Raw genomic sequence first — 21,265 nt, forward strand, 5'->3', positions numbered from 1 at the left:
CGTCTTCTCCATCGAGCTCACTGCGTCTTCTCCGTCGAGCTCACTCCGTCAAGCCTCACCCACACCCAAACTCATTCATCGCCCACCCAATCGGCTGCAAGATCGACGCCTCACAGCACTGCCACCTCCTCGCGATGGCCGTCCGGCGACTCGGCTTGCTCGACCTTGTTCTTATCGGCGGCGATGGCGATCGGCGGCTAGAGGAAGAAAAATGGATGAGATGAGAGAAAGAGAGAGTTTTGCTGTGTCTGAGAGAGAGAGAGAGAGAGAGAGGGAGGTGAGAGTCAGTAGGGAGGAGAGAGAAAAAAGTATTAAAAAAAAAATCAAATACACCTACTACAGTACTCGTGTAAATTTACACGGTACTGTAGCAAAATGAATATTATAGATAAGTTTAGAGGACTGATGTAGAGACTTTTTTGCACAAAATGTGTAAAATTAATGGGTTTTTTTTTTCATTTTGCACATTTATACACATTTATACATCCACTGATGTGGATGCTCTAAGTATTGGATTTCGAGCATCTTAAATTTGAGGCAACCCCAATGAAGAGGAAGAGTGTTTTGTATGGTTCAAGCATCCATGGCTTGGAATTAAGTGATCTATTAGCATATAATTGGTATTACATTTGGTCTGGTAGATATGGGCTGTGATTTTGTAAAATTATCGCAATATAGTTCATAAACAATCTTAAACCTGGAGAAAAGAAGAAGGTTGTAGTTGTTGAAGGCTACTATATAATTTGATTACTTTTCATGAGTAGGTGAAAATACATTATAATCCTAATTAGTTTATTGATAATTGTGGGGGCCTTTTCAAACTGTTGGACCTCAACTCCTTTTGCTGCAGTGTGGCCCGTTAGTCTGAGGTAAGAGAGTTGGGACTGGCCTTACTAGGGCTACACTTCAGGCCAGCTTGTGCACAAGTCAGGCTAACCCAATGTAGATGCGTCCTAACATGAATGCTATGGGCTAATCATGTGGCATGGTCACAGTAGGAATAACTGTTACAAGTGTTTCAGTAGAAATACAGTACAATATGATAACTATGATAATAAAACGTATTAAATAAAGCTAACACCGTGAAGAAAATTAACAAAGTTACAATAGAATAACATAGCCAATAGGAATAACACTACAACAGATAAGAGTAAATAACTTAGTGATTTCGAACCAATTACTGGGTAAGTTACCCAATAAACATTACTAATAAAACGATTTGTCTGCTAGGTGATAGGCTGAACGTTTTAGCAGAAGCGAACCCAAGCAATGAACCAATCTCCAACACGGATAACCTCAAGAGAAGGCTCTTGCCATAGAAGTTACACGTTCTGACGAAATGGCCTAAATGGCTTAAGCTTCAATTCTCAACCTTCAGATAGTGGGTTTGTCAAGAGGAAGAGAAAATGTGGTCTATTAATGCATACCTCTATTTCTACTGTTTACTTTCTCTCTTGTCTCCTTTCTAATCTTTCTCTCTTTTCTTTTGTTTTTCCCGTGTATTCCTTTGTTTTCCATTCTTTCTTTTCTACATCTTGCCTCCTCCTTTACTGTTCATGGCTACCCTTTATATATCGTCTGCCATTGTGGGATTTACCCATTTTGTCCCTCAACCGTTTTTGGCTCCTTATGGGCATCCCTCCAAGATTGCCCACCAACTTGCCAACTGTTCAGCCACTACCTCTACTCAGAGTGTGTTGGTTGCACCACTCTCTGCTTCCAGACAAAATTACTTGTCTTGTTTCTTACCTCTCTCTGTTCTTATTTTACTCATATGGATAAGGATTAACCTATTTCATCACCTACCCATATGGCATGCATCAAGTGGTCTCAGCCCATACTTACCTCTTTTGGGTGAAATGCCATCCGAGCAAGACATATCCCCCAGAGAAGCTTGAACGGGAACCCCAAAATAGACCTCCATTTTTCCCTACCACCAAACCACACTCTCTAAATACCTTGACCTGTGGCCCACCTCCCATGTATTGGCCGGGTACAAGTAGGTGGTGCCCTGGCCCTTTGTGCATGCTTCACTCCATCTTAATTTGTTTCTTTCTAGCCTTCACACCATTTCTACTGCCCTTGCGTTGTCTGGTTCTGCTATTCGTACTAGTTGATGTTTATTTTTTGTGGTGTGACGGGTGCGTGAGCTTTTGGGCTCATATTGTCTTCCTTTCATCCCTTCCTGGGCTAGATATCACTCAGGCGAAAAAGCCTTCATCTTCCTACTAAGCCCATGCTTTCTTCTTTATGACTGTGGGCCTTTTGGCCGCTAATCCTGCCATACCACTTCATTGTATCTACTACAACTTTGTTTTTCTTTTTTACTTTTTATTATCTTGTGGGCTTGCAAACTGATGTTCCTGCCGTATCAACCTATTTCTTCATTAATCCTTTGCTTAGGGCTTTCTGGGCCCACTCACCACGTCTTTACCTCTTTTAAGCTTGTTGGCCAACAATCCTGCCATGTCAACCCGTTTTACCACTTTACGATGGACCCCACCATACTGTGAGAGAAGGGAACACCTTAAGTTTGCCTTTATCTAAGCCTATAAGTAACTAGGAATGTAATTAAAATCAAGGAATCAAAATTATTTTCATCTTTATGTAGCAAAACTGGCGATTTCATTATCTTGAAAAACCATAATGCTATGTAATATCGAAATTTGGTATGTGTTCTCTAATGTGGAACCGCTATTTGGTTCAATTCTATTTGAGATCTAATATGCAAGATAGACCAAGAAATTGCTATAATAAAGTATAAAGAGGATTGCTTTCATCATTGGACCGATTCATTGTAGGTACAGAAAAGGACCCTGCCACTTGATTGTGCACCATAAAGTGAAAGAAATTTCTTTTTTCTAGAAAAATAATGAAATTCACAATGAATCCTAATTTTATGAAGCTAAAAATAAAATTCTTAATTTTGTTTGGAAGAAAATATAATAGTGAGGGGAGTTAGGTGTTCCCCCTTTTTTTCATTTTTGTTTTGTATTTTTGGTAAAAGTTAGGCTGAGTTTGGATACAGATGAAAAAATGGGCATCTGCGTTCAGCGTTTTTTTTTTTTTTCTTCTGATGCACGCGTTTCACAGGGGACAAGGTTACTGTTCATGCTACTGTGCATGAACAGTAGCCGATTTTGTTGACTTTCAGCACATTTGTGGGTCCCGTGTACTGTTCACGGGACCCATAAACTTCACTTTTCAGATTTTTTTTAAATTAAAAATGGGACCCACGACACTATTCACACATTTAAAAATTATTTTGGTACAGTGTTTTCAGTTTTCAGTTTTCAGCAATAAGCTGTATCCAAACGGACCCTTAATATTCAAATTTCAAATTCCGAGCATCTTGAAAATCGGAAGGAGCAAAATGACTTTGGTCAACCCAATAAACTGATTTATTACAAATTTACAAGTGATTTTTTTTTTGTTAAAGGGAAATTATATTACAAGTACAGTCACGCCTAGAGGGTTTACACATTTCATCCTTGCATAAAAAAAAAAAATTTCCTTCCTATGGACCCCTCTTTACTCAAGGTTTAATGAAAAAGAAATTATTATTGAATTTTTTTTTTCCTAGGCTCATTAATATTTTCATTTTAATTAAATGAAGCATTCCGTCAATCATCTTAATAAGTTATCTTACTACATTTTTATTTTTTTTAGAAGGAAACTGAATACTATTATTAATGAAGATCAGCTAAATCAGCCTAAAATACAATAAAAAGTTATGGTGGAACATCCTCCATCAACACTAAAAACTCTGAAATATTAGTAGTGTGTCTAGTCAAACTATGAGCAACAGAGTTACCTTCTCTCTTTACATGAGAGTAAAGTAATTGATCAAAACATTGAGAGTGTATCTTTGCATCTTCAACCAAAAAACCATAGGGAGCCAAGGAACCATCTTCATTTAGCAAGGCCTTGATAACAACCAATGAATCACCTTCGAGCACTGCGTTTGGAAATCCCAAATCTTTTGCAAAGGAGAGTGCCTTTGCTGCTACAATTGCTTCCACTTCATTGTTGGTATAGGCTTTGGACAATATTTCAGAGCATGAAGCTAGAGCTAAACCTGAGCTAACCGTAACAATCACCCCCCCCCCCCCCAAAACTAGCCTTGTTCTCATTGAAAAAAATAGCCCCATCAAAATTTATTTTCACATAACCAATTGGTGGAGGAAACCAGCGGCTCCTTGTGCAAGTTGGATGAGCAGCAAGCAGAATTTGACAAGCTCGGAATTCTGCGTACCTTTCTTTTGAGAGTTGGGCAATCTAGTGGAGCGTTGAAGCATTTTGCGGAAGTCTTACCTGGTTCCTTTGTGTCCATATCGACCAAACCATCATAGCAAAAATTTCTGATTGTTTTTTGCTACATAATTATCCATGACAGCAGCTCCTTGAAGTCCAAAAATTGGACTGTAATTCTTCGAAAATGCCATAGTTCAAGATCGGAACACACCACATCGAGTTCCTGGCAGGACCACAATGCATTTAGTGGAGTTTCTTGGACTAAATAGCGGGGATCACACATCGGATCATTGATGATAGTACGACAAACTAAGCTTGCCTTTGTTGGGATTTTTTTTCAAAATAACGCTGATTTCCAAACAATTTTGTTAGTTAGCACATTTTCAAAACTATTTAGGAAACTAACATCTCGAGTGCAATAAACTCGATTTCGGTGTTCTTAATCGAGCACAATGCTCAAGCCTATTGGACTTGATTTCGTTTAAATTTCGAAGTTCAGCTTCAGTTCTTACCTTCAACAAACTCCAGCAAAACTCAACTCTGGCAAAACCTAGGTCCAATCCAATCCAAGCAAAACCCAAGTGAGCTTCGATGGGGAACGAGCGATACAAAACAAGACAAAGTGAGAGAGAACCACTGATCTGATCCGATCAACTCTAGCAAAACCTTCCTCACAATTCCGATCCAATCCCAACAACTCTAGCAAAACCCATGTCCAATTTGATCCGAGCAAAACCCCAAGTGAGTCTTGGGTTTGCTTGGGTTATTTCTCAGTGTTTGATTGTTGGAGAAGAAGAGTTTTGGAAATGGGTTGTTGTGTTTGATTGTTTGAGAAGAAGATTTTTGTTGAGTTTTTGGAAATGGCTTCTTTGATGTTCTTCATTGTTTTTGTTTTTGTTTTTGTTAAGTGAGTACTGAAATTGAGTCTGTAAGGCTCGATTTCAATTTGACAAAAAACGAGTCTGATGAACTCGAGTTTAGCATTCCAAAATCGAGTTTATTACACTCGAGATGTTTGTTTCCTAAATAGTTTTGAAAACATGCTAACTAACGAAATTGTTTGGAAATTAGTGTTATTTTGAAGAAAAAAAATACCCTTTGTTGGCATGACATTACGACAAGCATGCCACACAAGGTTCTTGACCTTATTTGGCACGTCGAGAACCCAAATGCCCCTCCAAAGTTGCAAATCAAGGTTGGTAGAGCATGGAGTACTCAACTCTACTTCCTTCTTTAAAAACCTAGAGCTGGATTTGCAATTGTACCTACCATCATGTGAGAGAGGCCAAAATAATACATCCTCAAAGGCTGTTTGGGACAAAGGATTTTTTTTTTATTTTTAATTTCAACCTCGTTTGGTGCAAATAAACCATTCATTAGCTCTTCATTCCAGCACCTCATAGTGGAACCAATCAAGGTAGCCATAATAGTATTTTCCAAAGACTCAAGTGGATAGGATGTTACCTGTGGTGGGTGTTTCCTTGGTAGCCAATGGTGTTGCCAAATTTTTAATTTTTTCTTCATTCCCCACCCGCCACCTAGCTCCTTTTTGTAATACATGCCTTGCTATAAAAAAGCTCCTCCAAGCATATGAACCTGATCTAAAATCTATGGCCTTCATAATAGAGCAATTTGAGAAAAACCGGGCTTTGAACACCTTATGAAAAAGAGATGATTTGTTGTGTAGAAAGCGTCAAGCTTGTTTTGCAAGAAGTGAATCATTGAAAAGTGTCAAATCTCTAAAACCCATTCCACCAACCATCTTTGATTTTGTCATTCCATCCCATCTTAGCCAATAAATCTTCCTACTATCAACTCGTTGTCCCCACCAAAATCTTTTAATCAAAGCTTCAATTTCATGACACAAATCCAATGGAATCTTAAAGCAACCCATAGTGTAAGTAGGAATTGCTTGAATTACAAAATTTATCAAAACTTCTCTACTCGCTTGAGAGAGTAATCTCCCTTCCCAACCTTGTAAATTTTGTCATGCCCTTCTTTAATATAACTGAAGCTTGCTTTCTTACCCTTACCAACCAAGGATGGGAAGCCAAGGTACTTCTCATACTGCATAATTTCCGAGACTCCCAAGGCCATCTTGATGCTGGTTCTAATATCATCAGAGGTTGATTTGCTGAAAAAGAGCCAATGATGAAAACAAAAAAGTCTATATTATGGTTAATAAAATACGGTACGTGTTTAATATTATAAATATACAGACGAGTATAATTCGGCCTTTTCAAAAAATTACATCTCAAAAATTTGATATAAAAATACAAAAATTGTGAAGAATGGTATGTATATAGTACGAGTATTATGCATTTATTTTTGAAAAAAATCATAGCAAAAATACGAAAACATTTATCATATATATTTTTTTATATAAATACAATTATCTTTGCATCATGACCATTTATCTCTTGTTAATTAAGTCTAAGAGCCTTATAACTCAACTGGTTGACACATTTTGATTTTTTTTTAGTCTAAAAAAAAGTTCATAACTAAAAAATAATAATAATAATAATGCTAGAGATACAAACTATTTTACAACATTTTTTACAAATTACTAATGTAGTGAATAATTATTGGTAAATAAAAATGTGATATTAGTGGTGGGAACATATGAAAATTAGTAAGAATTGGTCACAACAATAGTTTGTAAAAATGTTATAAATAATTTGTGCTTATAGCATTATTCTTTTAAAAAGAATCAAAAAATGGTTGGATTTAAGTTTTATAATATGATATAATAAAATAAGTACATTAAATAGGAACATTGTGTGTTTTTTGTTTTTTTAGAAAGTGATTTGACAGAATTTGTTTCTTTGATAGTTTTTTAATATTTTATATCTACTGTTCTAATGTTTGACACCATCACATGAGTAGGTTTTATTTAATGTTTTATCCTAGTCTCTATTATTCCATCTTTTACCCATTTATGACTTTTAAAGCTAAGTATAGGCTTGCCCATGGGTTAGATCAGATCGGACCAATTTTGGACCCAACTTGGAACTGGCCCATTGGCGTCAGATGGAAGGTGGAGGGACTCGAAACCGATTATCGACATCAATTTGTAAAGGTTGCTGGAATTTACAAAAGCCGCCGAAATTTGCAAAAATCACACAATTATGCAAAAATTCTCCAAAATTTGTTGGGATTTGGGCGAATCTGGCTAAATCTAACTAGATCAAGTCGAGATCTTGCCGAATCTGACTGATCTCCCAAAACATAGCCTAATCTTGCCAGATTTGGCAAGATTTCTTATATAGCATCAGTTGGGTCAGTTGGCTTGGGTTTTGGAAAAGGAAACCCGCAACTCGACTTGCCGATGTCGATTCTTGGAGGCGGATACTTGTGCCGCCAACTGATGGGAGCTTCAGTTCAAGTTAAAATTAGGTCACATCGGGTAGTTTGGTCGGGTTTTAAGGTGGTGGTCAGACCTAGACACCCCTAGCTAAGTATTTAACAATTTGATTTTTACGACTCCGGTAACAAACAACTATCGTACTTTTAGTTTAGGAAAAACATGTTTACTTCCTTACCAATGGAAACAAAACATTGGACGAAAGTTTAATTCAATGTTATAGACGTACTATACATGTACAATATGCGTATTTACTAACTATATAATAGATCAAAAAATAAATAAAATATTAACTTTGTTAAGGACAATTTAGATCTAATTACTTGTCCAAAAAAAAATATAGACTCGATTTCTTTTGTTATAAAATGTTTTCTGCGTTTTATTATGTTTGTTTTATTGTAAAATTTGGTCAAATTTGAAAGTGTTTCTATTTACTATAAACTCTTTTGTAAAAAAAGCTGTAAAACATTTTACATTCAAAAATTTGGTAAAATATTTTACAAAAACATATTGTAGCTTTCCCCTCCCATCAAGTGATTGGGTGGCTAGTCCAATATCAATGATTCGATTACTAGAGCCTCCAGTCGAATGCCAACAGTTCAACCACTAGCAGCTAAGCCACCAGTTTTAGTAATTTGTGTTTGAAAAAAACATAAATATCACATCAAGCACCTACAAATATTTACTTTTTTTTATAAGAGATTAAATTTTGTAAGGATGTGATGTAAAACCTATATTTTACCCCTCTAATCCCAATATGTTATATCATCTTATCACATATTTAAGAATAAGCACAACTACATTGAATCAATTCCAATACCCATATATAAATCTATTCAAATTAAAAGTTTATTAAGATATTATTAAGTGTGATAAGATATATTGAATTTTAAGTAAAATACTGATATAATAATATTTTATTAGATAAAACCCCTATTTACCAAATTGGACACTTTTGATAAACATTCACAATTTATCTTTTTTTTTTTTTTTTTTTTTTTTTTTTTTTTTTTGAGAACCTTCACAATTGCATCTTTAGTTATAATTTATCCGATAAAAAATATTTTTGAGTTGTCAAGCAAAGGTTGCTTGATACTTCCAAAGTCTTTAGTGCCCGTTTGGTTGGGCTTTTAGGACCCAAAACGTAGCTTTTTCATAAAGTTGGCAGTGGCTGGGCGTTTGGTGAAGCCTAAACGCAAATTTTAGATAAAAGTTGCGTTTTAAGGCAAAGGCAAAAACGCTGATTTCTGAAATGGTGGTCTGAAGGTCCGTATCTCAAACGCGCATCAACGTTTCAGCTCAACGGATAGCTGAGACCTAAAATTACCGAATCACCCTCTCATCTCATCTCTCTGCTTCGCTGAAATTTCTGTGTAATAATTCCTCTCATCTCTTCTCTGCTCCGCCTTCTCCGTGCCGCTACCGATCTCACTGTGGTAAGTCATCGTGACTTCTTCTTCTTCTTCTTCTTCGCTTTCTTCTTCCTCTTCTTCTTCGTCCTCTTCTTCTTCTTCCTCTTCTTCTTCGTCCCTCTTCTTCTTCTTCCTCTTCTCGCTTTCTTCGTTTTCTCGACCGTAATTTTTTTGTTTTAATTTTTTTTTCCCGATCCGAGACGGGAATCTTGAAGGTACGCATTTGATCAAAAAGGCACCAAGCAAGATCGATCTGCTACCAAAATCCACCAGGTACCAACAAAGTGATCCGAATTTTTTTTTTTTTTTTTTAAGATCTGAAACAGGGTGTATTTGATCTAATTTATTTGTACCTTTTTGAGTTTTTGAGGGTTTGGAGATTTAATGATGACCCATTTGGTTCTTTAGTTGATTGGGTTTTGAAATTTGTTTGTTGATTGGGTGTATTTGATCTAACTTTGTTTGTTTGTTTCGGTTCTTTAGTTGATAGTGTGTTCGGCCAAAATGAAATAAAGCCCCATTTGTTTCGGATTTAGAAATTGTTGCAAATGGTTTTGAAATAAAGCCCCATTTGTTTGTTTGGCCAAAATGAAACCATATTATGATTTGTTATAATATTTGAGTTTATTATAATATTATGAAACCATATTATGATTTGTTGGTTTGTATTGCATTTAGGGGAATTATCATTGTGAAGTTACGTTGTGTGGGAAAAAAAATTTTAGATCTGATTAGCCTTGGTTCCACTTTCTGCCCGGCAACGGCAGCAGTCATGATGAAGTCATGCCAATAAAGCAGCAACAGCTGATGCTGCATATTATGATTTGTTATAATATTTGAGTTTGTTATAATATTATGAAGCCATATTATGATTTGTTGGTTTGTATTGCATTTAGGGGAATTATCATTGTGAAGTTACGTTGTGTGGGAAAAATTTTTTTAGATCTGATTAGCCTTGGTTCCAGCCTACTTTGGCCAGGGCTAGGCCAGTGCCGCATCACTCGCCGGGCATGACCATCGAAGAAGAAATTTCCTTGCTAAATAAAAAATACTTCATATATACTCTAGGAATGCACTGCATAATAAAAAATATGAACTAGTTACTTGAGCAAATTGACACATATTTAATTATTTTCACTCATTTATGTGTAAACTTATTTTTTATGTTATTGATTGTGTGTTTTTTGCATTTTTTACAATCTTCTAGTCAATCACGTAGTTCAGGACAAAAGCGAGCTAGTGAATCAATACCCTCACAGAAGAAAAAGAAGAAGATAGGAGGAGCTGCAATGTTGGACAATCGTATTAGTGAGTTAATAACTGTATGTCAGAATAGGTCTGAAGGTACTTCTCGAGAGTCACCAAGTTCAATTGATAATGTAATGGCGATTGTGAAAGCATTTCCTGGAGTGGATTTTGCGTTTGTGGTTGAAGCTTCCATTCTCTTTCTAAAAAAGTCACGTAGGGAGATGTTCCTAACTTTTAAGGACCCAGAGTCACAGCTGAAGTGGCTACAAGCAATAATTTATAGGCAGCAGAAGTGACTAACCTGATGTGGTATTAACTATGTTGTATTAGCTTTAAACTAAGTTAGCTATGTTGTATGAACTATGTTGTATTTGCTATGTTGTATTAACTTTAAACTAAGTTATGTGATATTTAGTATTAGCTTTGGACTAATATATGTGTAATGCAAACATATTTGAAATTTTCATTACAGTGTTATGTACTTGATGTTGTGAATTGTCTTGGTATGTTGTGAATTGTCTTGATTGAATATTTGTTATTTTGTTGTGTAGCTGAAACCAATATGGATGATTATAATGGTACTCATGAGAGTGGCCATTTTATGGAACTATTAATGGATGGGGATTACAGAAATTATTGTGATGATCATGATGGTAGTGATTATAACAATTTTGACAATAATAATGATGGTGATAACAATGATGGTGATAACAATGATGGTGATGATGAAAGTAGTGACAGTGATGATGACAGTGATAGTGATTCTGACAGTGATGATAGTAATGACAATTCTAACGAGGAGTTTTACCAGCTTGTGACAGTTACCTGTGAAGCAGTTGTGACATATTTCAATAAGTACATTAATAAGACTCATTGTCATGATTCTGAACAAACGGGGTGGGATTGGCTGAGACGCTGTATGGAAGGTAATGAGACTTTGTGTTACAATATGTTTAGAATGAGAAAGGAGGTGTTTCATAATTTGTGTCAAGTTTTACAACGTGACTTTGGACTTCAACATTCAAGGAATATAAGGTTAGAAGAGTTAATGGCAATCTGTTTACTGATACTTGGTCATGGAACATGTAACCGAATGGTTCAAGAATTATTTCAGCATTCGGGTGAAACCATAAGTAGACATTTTGAGAAGATGATCACTCTGTTAGGTGCTCGCTTTGCAGAAGCATTTGTAAAGCCTTCGGATCCAACTTTTAGTGAAGTTCCAACCAAAATACAAGACTATCCAATTTATTGGCCACATTTCAAAGTATGTGTACTATTGTATATTTGAATAAGTGTTATTGTCTATAAGATAATACAATGCATGTGGAACTGAAAACTATTAATGTTTTTATTAGGATTGCATCGGTGCGATTGATGGCACACATGTGATAGCGATTGTACCTACTGAGAAGTCCATTCCATACTTTGGAAGAAAGGGATATCCAACCCAAAATGTGATGGCTGCATGTGACTTTGATATGTTATTCACATTTGTTTTGCCTGGATGGGAAGGTGCAGCACACGACACCCACATTTTTCTTGATACTATTCGTACAGAAAGTAACAACTTTCCGCACCCACCACCAGGTTTGTAATTGGTTAATCAATTGTTCATTATAATGACATATTGTGTGTGTGTTTAATACAATTGAATTTCTTTGTTTAGGGAAATATTATGTAGTTGATTCTGGATACCCAATGATGCAAGGCTATTTGGCACCATACAAAGGGATATCATACCATCTTCAAGACTTTCGAAGGAGAGGTGGAGGCCCTAGAACTAGACATGAAAAATTTAATCATGCTCACTCATCTCTTCGATGTGTGATTGAGCGCACTTTTGGTGTGTGGAAGAATAAATGGAGAATTATTAGAAACATGCCATCTTTTCCATTCCATATCCAAATACTTATTGTATCTGCTACTATGGCTCTTCATAATTTTGTTAGACTAAATGATAGGGATGATAGGGAATTCATAAATGCCAATGAAGATTCAATTTCTAGAAGAGAACGTAATAGTGAAGCATATAGCAGTTATGAGCAAAACTCAGGAACTTTAACAGATCCTACAATGGTGGTTCTTCGTGATTCCATTGCAATTTCTATTTGGGGGGTAATAATTAGTAGTTGTATTTTTTTTTTTGTATAATATCATGTAGTACAATTTATATTTGGATTATTGGTATGTATTTTATATCTTTTTACATTTTTATATAGCACAATTTAAACTTGGATTATTGGTGTATATTTTATCATCTTTTTACATTTTCATTTTGTGCTTTATGATGATGAAAATTGTTTAGATTTAATTAATATTAAATAAGAAGTCATTAATGGTAATAACAAATAATTATGCCACTAAAAAAGAATAATTGCCCAAACATTATTAAAATAATACCAATAATATAAATTTATTATTATTATTATTATTATTATTTAGTAAGTATATGAAGTAGTTGAATTATAAGTATGAAATAAACTCCTTTATATATACATTGTCCTTTTTGGTAATTTGTCCCTCAAACTGTAACTTTTATAGTTTTAGCCAAACACTCAGCTTTTTCAAAAAGCACTTTTTAACAGCTTTTACCAAACACTCAGCTTTTTGAAAAATCACTTTTTCATTATGCACTTTTTTAAAACTCAACTTTTTTATTATGCAATTTTTTTTTTTTTTTTTTTTTTAAGCCCAACCAAACTCACCATTAATGAGACTATTTTTTTTCACTTTCCCTCTTACCAACTTCAAGTCCAGATTCATTTCTTTGTCTCCCTCGTACACTCTCAATATATCACTCTTCCAAAAAGTCTCCCTCTACTCTCTGTACTTCTCTCACCTCACCACCATGGCCGAGTCTACCACCACCACCACTCGTCCTCTCAAAATCATAGCCGGAGCCGACTCATTCGGCTGCACTCTCAAAGACACCTTGGTCTCCCATCTCCGTTCCCTCAACATCGAAGTAGAAGACCTCGGCACCTCCTCCTACTACACCATCGCCGCCGAAGTGGGCCGCCAAGTCTCCTCTTCCACCACCCCCGCCGCCACAGAAACCCGTGGCCTCGTCGCTTGTGGCACAGGCGTTGGTGTTGCTATCTTCGCCAACAAATTCCCAGGCGTTTATGCAGCCACTTGTCTCACCCCTGAAGAAGCTCTCAACGCTCGCTCCATCAACAACTCCAATGTCCTCGCAGTCTCAGGCATGTCCACTTCACCCTCCACCGCCATTGATATCCTCAACACTTGGCTCAACACTCCTTTCAAGTCCCCTTGTCCGGCTTCTAACTCTCAACCTTGGCCTCAAGATATAGAGTCTTTTCTTGACAACTCGATCAAAGAAATGCCCACCATTGGATCTGGTTCTTCTCAGTCTGATGAATCTGCAAAATGTGCTATTTGTTGTTTGGTGAAGAATAGGGAATTGAATCCGATCGATATAATCCCAGGTGGGTCTATGAAGATTTTGAGAGAGACTCCCACATCGGCTATTGTGAGGTTTAAAGCTGGGAGTGTGGAGCCGGCTCATCATCATACTTTTGGGCATGATTTGGTGGTGATGGAGGGGAAGAAGAGTGTGTGGAATTTGAGCAAAAAGGAGAGGTATGATTTGGGTGTTGGGGATTTTTTGTTTACTCCAGCTGGGGATGTGCATAGAGTGAAGTATTATGAGGATACTGAGTTTTTCATCAGGTGGGATGGGAAATGGGATATGTTCTTTGATGAGGATCTTGAGACTGCTAAGGCTGCTGTTGAGAAAGAATTGGGAAATGGGGCTGTGTGAAAATTGAATCAGTATGTGTGTAGAAGATATTTATGGGGTTGAATATTGTGCTGCTACTTGATGCTATTAAGAAGGAATTGGGAAATGGGTCTGCGAGAAAATGAATCAATATGGTTTCTATGTATGTGTTTCTAAGATGTTTATAGGGTTGAGTATTGTGCTTCTGAGGAGGAATCCAGTTCTGGGTCTCTATAATAAAGAAGAGTATGTATCATACTTAAACCAACTCTTGTATTTATATGGTGTTGTTACTTATGTTTGGTTTAGCTGCAGTTTTTTTTTAAATTATTTATATGATGCTGTTTGTAGTGTTATGTTATGGGTGTTAAGTAGGAATTTGCTTGCTTTTTATTGACCTGGTGGTTTAATTCTGTTGAACCCTTTTGGTTCAATGTAAAACTCGGTGTTCTCTTCGTTATTGATGAATTTGGCTTGATCATTAAAATTGAACAAGCTAGACTTGAAAATCCTGACTTAACTCAAACATGTATGAGATGTATTAAACATGAATATGGCTGTTGTCATTCAAAAGTTAGCTGTTAGATATCTAAATTTTCTCATTGGCTCAAGGAAGCATAATGATTTCTGTTCCTCATTATTGTTATTGTTATTGTTACTATTGGTCAAACTTTGGTACAGTACTACCTAGTTAACCATTTGAAAATTAGTAAAAATAATTGCAAAACCCTTTGCGGTTTGGCTTAGAATTAGTAAACTGACGTGATTATTTCAACAAAAAAAAAAAAAACTATTATCTAGAACAATTTCGTTTTTCGTAATGGTTAATACTATCCATCTTAATGTATAAAACTATTTCAAAGTGTCTTTTTCTCTCACTTCTCAACCTCAGTCTCTCTCGTTCTCTCAGATCTTAATCCCAAAGCACACACTGGTAATCTCACGCCTCATTCGAGACTTTGTGGTAAATTTTTAATATCTATGTATTAGATTAGGGTTCTAATTTATTTGTGGTTGAGAGAAGATAGTTTGGAGAGAGAGAGAGAGAGAGAGAGAGAGGAGAATATGTCTTATGGTTTCATTTGGCATGTGGTTTTGTCTGAATGATCTTATATGTCTTTGGGTTTATTTGGCATGTGAGTTTAATTTAATTTCGTCAATAACCATTATTACAATTTATAGTTTCATAATATTGTTGATGACTACATTTGATTCCAAGGCCTTTTTTTCTTTGGTTTATGTGTAACAGCCCCAATGCATAAATACGAAGTAGTACTAACAGGGCAATTTGCATAATAGTCTTATTTTTGCCAGAGCATAGTTAAAACCTCAATTTGTTTGGACAATCTGGTCTACTTGTGAACTCATCTCCAAACAAGGGTTGAAAGGATTTTCTTTTCTTTTTTTGGTTAGAATAGATAGAAGTTGGGTTGGAATGATTTGGTGGCTGAACATGTTTGTCTCCACCGACACTAAAATGAAATTCCTTCACATTGCATTAGTGCCATACATGTATTTGATTAGATGTTAGTAACATTTTTTTTTCATACCAGCAGCAGCACTTCGCCACTTCCTCCACCCCAATCTGAGTGTTGACCCATTTCCACACCTCCATCTTCCCCACCCCTCCCATTTGTTTCCACCAACACTAAAATGGAATTCCTTCACATTGCATTAGTGCCATACATGTATTGGTTAGTTGTTAGTAACAATTTTTTTTCATACTAGTGGTGGTGCTTCACCACTTCCTCCACCCCAGTCCCAGTGTTGACCCAATTCCCCACCTCCATCTTCCTCAGCCACCCACTTCTTATACAGTTGCTTAATTTTCCCAGCAGTTCAACAACCATTGCTTCTTTATCATCTCTTCCTTCCCCTTAGTTCCTGTTCTTCTGGCAACCCATTAATCTCTGAATATATTCACTCCCATGTTTGTTATTAAATTTTGTTTTCAGTCCAAAAACCATTGGTGGTCCAAACCTGATGGTTAGATGTTTTATATATCTAACTTTTGTAGCACAGTGATTAAGGTCAACTAAGCGTTGCCATGCTGCTAAAATGTACAAGCTGTGAGATGGAAGGTGACATTTTAGACTTTATGGTAGTTGTTGAGTTTGACTTAACTCTGTCTTATCAAATTCTAAAAGTATTTTCTATGGTCTTTGATTCTAGCTGTGTTTTTGCTTAGTATATTTCCTCAAGAAACTGAGGTGCTTCATGGGAAACTTTTGATATAAACTTAAATCTTTTCTTCCCTTTCCGGATAAATTTTTTTTGGTGAATATGGCTTGATTAAAAATTGAACAAGTTGTACTTGAAATACCTGACTAAACTCAAACATGAATGAGATCTTTTAACATGAATTTGGCTTTTTTCATACTAAAGTTGGCTGTTAGATATCTAAATTTCCTCAATGGCTTAAGGAAGCATAATGATGTCTGTAATTGAACTACTTCTTCATTTTTTTATTGTTATTGTTATTATGGGTCAAACTTTTGTTCGGTACAACCTGTCAATCATTTGAAATTAGTCAACAGAATTACAAAAACCATTGTGATTTGGCTTGGAATTAGTAAATTCACATGATTATTTTATTAAAAAGAGTACCTATAATCCAGACAATGTCATATGTATTAATGGTTAAAACTACCTGTGTTGTCGTAATGTTTAAAACTATTTCAAAGTGTCTTCTTCTCTCACTTCTCAGTCTTGGTCTCTAATTTTAATCCCAATGAACAAAGTGGTAAATCACAATCTCTCAAATCTCAATCCCAAAGCATGCAGTGTAAATCTCATTCTCTCAAATGCAAACAACGTCATTTGCCTTCTTTTCTCAGTCCCAATCTCATGCCTCATTCACGACTTTGTGGTAAATTTTTATTACCTACATATTAGATTAGGATTTTTTTAAAAAAAAAATTTATTTGTGGTAGAGAAAAGAGAGTTTGGAGAGAGAGAGGGAAGAATATATCTTTGGTTTTATTTGGCATGTGGGTTATCTATATGATCTTATGTCTTTGGGTTTACATGGCATGTGAGTTTAATTTAATTTCTTCAATTCATATTAATTTATAATCTTTATTACAATTCATTTTTTGTATCATGAAAGTTACTAAAAAATTCTTCTTCATTTGCGTATGCTACTATAAAACTTTTCTTCAGTTGCATATGCTACTATAAAACTTTTCTTCAGTTGCATATGCTACTATAAAACTTTTCTTCAGTTGCATTTGCTACTATAAATCTTTTACACTGGTCTTCATTTGTAGTTATTATAATTTCCAATATCTTTGCAGCTGCGACTGTTACTGTAAAGCATTTTTCAAGGCTACTATAAAACTCTTCTTCAGCCAACAGTATCTTCTTCTAAAAAATAAAATGTAATGTAAACAAGCAAGAACAATTATTATAACAACAATTGTATAAAAAAAAAGTCATGTGTAAGTAATATAATCCAATTACAAGTTGGCATGTGTGTCAAAAAACATGGTTTTGTGCTTTAAGTAGGAAAACAAGAATTTTCATGAAATATACAAAAAATAGAAAATAGAGTTGCTACAGAACAAGCCCTTTGTCCACAATCGTTTTTTAATAGTAAATGCCTAACTAAATTCATTAAAGGAGGCAGAATACAAATGTATAAAAGTACTAGAAATGTTAGTAGTTATTTTTTATTTTATTTTTAAATATCATATTATAATTTTTTTTTAGAACTGTGTAGGATACATGTGGCAACCCTAACTGCCCCAAATCTTGGGAGTAAGGCTTGTTATTGTTGTTGTTTATGTATAAAAACATAAACTGAACTTTCTTTTTGTACTAATCTCTATAAGATCTTACAACTAACTCTGTTTTATTAAATGCATCTTATGTGTGTGGAAGATGTTTCTGGGGTTGAGTATTGTGCTGATTGTACGATTGAAAATAAATTCCAAAATGGGTTTGCTTGAAAATCAATCAATATGGTTTCTATGTTTTTGTTTCAAGGTGTATTGTGATACTGAGGAGGAATCCAGTTCTTGGTCTCTGTAATAAAGAGTATGTATCATATTTGAACCAGCTCTTGTCTTGATGTGCTATTTTTACTTCTGTTTGGTTTAGCTGCTGTTTTTTTATATGATCTATGATGCTGTTATAGTGTTATGCTATGGTTGTTGGTAGAGATGTGCTTGATTTTTATTAATTTTGTGTTTAAATTTTGGTCTCCAATTTTTGGTTCAATGTAAAACTTAGTTTTCTCTTGGTTTTTAAAGAAGCTGGCATAAATTTAAGAAGCTAGAATTACCTGACTAAACTCGAATATGTCTTTACATGATTTGTTTATTTTCATGCTAAAGATGGCTGTCAGAATATCTTTATGTGCAATAGAATATAGGACTGTTCTCTCCCTTATCTACATTTTCTCAATGGCTCAAGGGATCATAATGATACCAGTAATCAAACTACTTTGCTGTTTATGAACCCAATTGATTATTGCCTGGTTGATAAGGATTTCCTGAAATGATTTAGTTTTTGCTAGTAAGGATGGATTGTCTAAAGTAAGGTTTAGACTGCATCACTTCTCTGGTGTTCACTCTCTTTTGAACTGAGATGCAGCCTTCTTTTTTCCAATTCAGTAAGTTAAAGAAGTTAACTGTCTTTTTGAGGGTTTAGCTTACTGTTTCTAGAGTTCCTAGAGTAAAAGTTTGTCTAAAGTAGATTTTCATTATGCACTCAATAGGTGCATGTATAGAATAAGTTTCAAGATTGTATTCAAAACATGGAGAAAAACAAATTGCTTTTCCTCAAGATCGTTGGGCTATTTTCTGTAATGAATTAAAACTTCCTAGGAAGCCATATTTCTAGTATCAAAACATGATGTAATGGCCCGAGCAATGTACTATTTAGTTTTTGAACCAAGCCAGAGACATTTGTGATGTAATATTAGCTTTGGGAGTGACTCCAATCATTTAATAAGTTAGTTCAACTACCCATGATTCAAGTTGGTTGGGGAGTGCTTCTAAACACCCATCCACTTCACATGTATGATGTTTGTAGCTTTCGATATCTGAGAGTTTGGTAGTAGATTGGCACCAATGGTCAACAATTCGAAAGTATTTTCCAGGTTTGTCGACTTATCTAGTGAAGGTGAAGGTGGATTAGATTCTGCCCATGTCTTCTTTTGTTTGTGTCATTTCTTTCATTCATTTTAAGACAATTTTGCTCTGGTATGCTTAATTGGACATTGTGGCAAGAAAGCCCTTGGGTCTCGTTGGGTTTCTCCACATGTAAAAGACCATTTTGGTTCTTGGTCAGATTCCTCTTGGAAGTTTTAGGGATTTCATTTTAATAGAGCAACCTACTGAATTTTCCTTTTTTAAACGTGAGAGTTTAAAATTGCCTACACTTTTCTTTAGCTGGGTATAGTTGAACTGATTCTGTATTAAATTCCAGCTGAATTTACACTCTTTCTACTTTCAGAGTCCCTCCTAGTCCTTGTAGTCAAATTATTTGTCTAACGTCAAAGTAGAAGACCTAGGCACCTCCTCCTACCGCACCATCGCCGCCCAAATTTTGGCCACCAACTCTCATCTTCCACCACCACCACAGAAACCCATGGCGTCTATCGATTGTGGCACAGGCATTGGAGTTGCTATCTTTGCCAACAAATTACCAGGCACTTATGCAACCACTTGTCTCACTCCTGAAGAAGCTCTCAACGCTTGCTCCATCAACAAGTAGTGCTGACAGGGCAATTGGCATAATATTCTTATTTTGCCAGAGCATAGTTAAATCTTCTGTCACTGTTTGGACAATCTGGTCTACTTGTGAACTCATCTCCAAACGGGGGTTGAAAGGAATTATTATTATTATATTATTATTATTATTGGTCTTTTTTCTTGTTTTTTGTTTTGTTAGAAAAGATAGAAGCCAGGTTGAAATGATTTGGTCTCAATCAAATCCTTTGTGGTGATTGAACACATTTGTCTCCACCAACACCATGATGAAATTCCTTTACATTGTGTTAGTGCCATACATGAAATTCCTTTACATTTGTGTCCACTTCTTATACCGTGAATTAGTTCTCCTTGCAGTTTAACAACCATTGCTTCTTTATCATCTCTTCCTTCCCCTTAGTTCCCCATTCTTCTGGCCAACCTATTAGTCTCAAACTATATTCACTCCCATGTTTGTTATTAAATTTTTTTTTCAGTCAAGAAACCATTGGTGGTCCAAACCTGATGGTTACATGTTTTATATATCTATCTTTTGTAGCATGGTGATTAAGGTCAATTAAGTGCTGTCATGCTGCTGAAATGCACAAGCTGTGTGAGATTTGAGGTGACTTTTTAGACTTTATGGGAGTTATTCATTTTGACATAATTCTGTCTTATCAAATTCTAATAGTATTCTCTATGGTCTTTGATACTATATAGCTGTGTTTTTGCATGGTATATTTCCTTAAAGAAACTGAGATGCTTCGTGGGAAACTTTTGTTATAAACTTGTCTTCTTTTTTTCCCGATAAACTTATGTTGATGAATTTGGCTTGATTAAAAATTGAACAAGCTATACTTGAAATACCTGACTGAACTCAAACATGTATGAGATCTTTTAAACATGAATTTGGCTGTTTTCATGCTAAACTTGGCTATTAGATATCTAAATGTTCTCAATGGCTTAAGGAAGCATAATGATGTCTGTAATCAAACTAATTTCTCATTTTTATTAATCTTATTATTATCGTTATTGTTATTGTTTATGTTATTCTTATTGTTATTATGGGTCAAACTTTGGTACAATACTACCTAGTTAATCATTTTAAAATTAGTCAAAAGAATTACAAAACCATTGTGGTTTGGCTTAGAATTAATAAATTGGCACAATTATTGCAAAAAAAAAAAAAAAACCTATAATCTAAATGATGTCGTTTATCTTCATGATTAATACCACTGGCTTGTCTTAATATTTAAAACTATTTCAAGTGTCTTTTTGTCTCACTTCTGAGTTATTCTCAAATTTGAATCCCAAAGCACACCGTGGTAAATCTCCTTCTCTCAAGTCTGAATCTTAAAGCACACAATGTAAATCTCAATCTCTCAAATCTATATGACGTCATTTGTCTTCTTCTCTCTCAATCCTAGTCTAATTTATAATATCTATATATTAGATTAGGATTTTAATTTATTAGTGTGAGAAAATAGAGTTTGGAGAGAGAGACATAGTTTCAGTTTGGATTGGATTGGGAGTCTGGGTCCACGTT

General features: G+C 35.3%; 1 protein-coding gene across 1 annotated transcript; it reads left to right on the forward strand.

Annotated features, from left to right (window-relative positions):
• The first annotated feature begins 12,994 nt into the window (after positions 1-12,994).
• LOC142628216 (DNA damage-repair/toleration protein DRT102) lies at positions 12,995-14,337 on the forward strand. Its single transcript, XM_075802272.1, has one exon. The coding sequence runs from the start codon at positions 13,130-13,132 to the stop codon at positions 14,063-14,065; it is 936 nt and encodes a 311-aa protein (XP_075658387.1). The 5' UTR covers positions 12,995-13,129; the 3' UTR covers positions 14,066-14,337.
• The last annotated feature ends 6,928 nt before the right edge of the window (positions 14,338-21,265 follow it).

The sequence above is a fragment of the Castanea sativa genome, chromosome 3 (genome assembly GCF_040712315.1).
Source record: "Castanea sativa cultivar Marrone di Chiusa Pesio chromosome 3, ASM4071231v1".
NCBI classification, from domain to species: domain Eukaryota; kingdom Viridiplantae; phylum Streptophyta; class Magnoliopsida; order Fagales; family Fagaceae; genus Castanea; species Castanea sativa.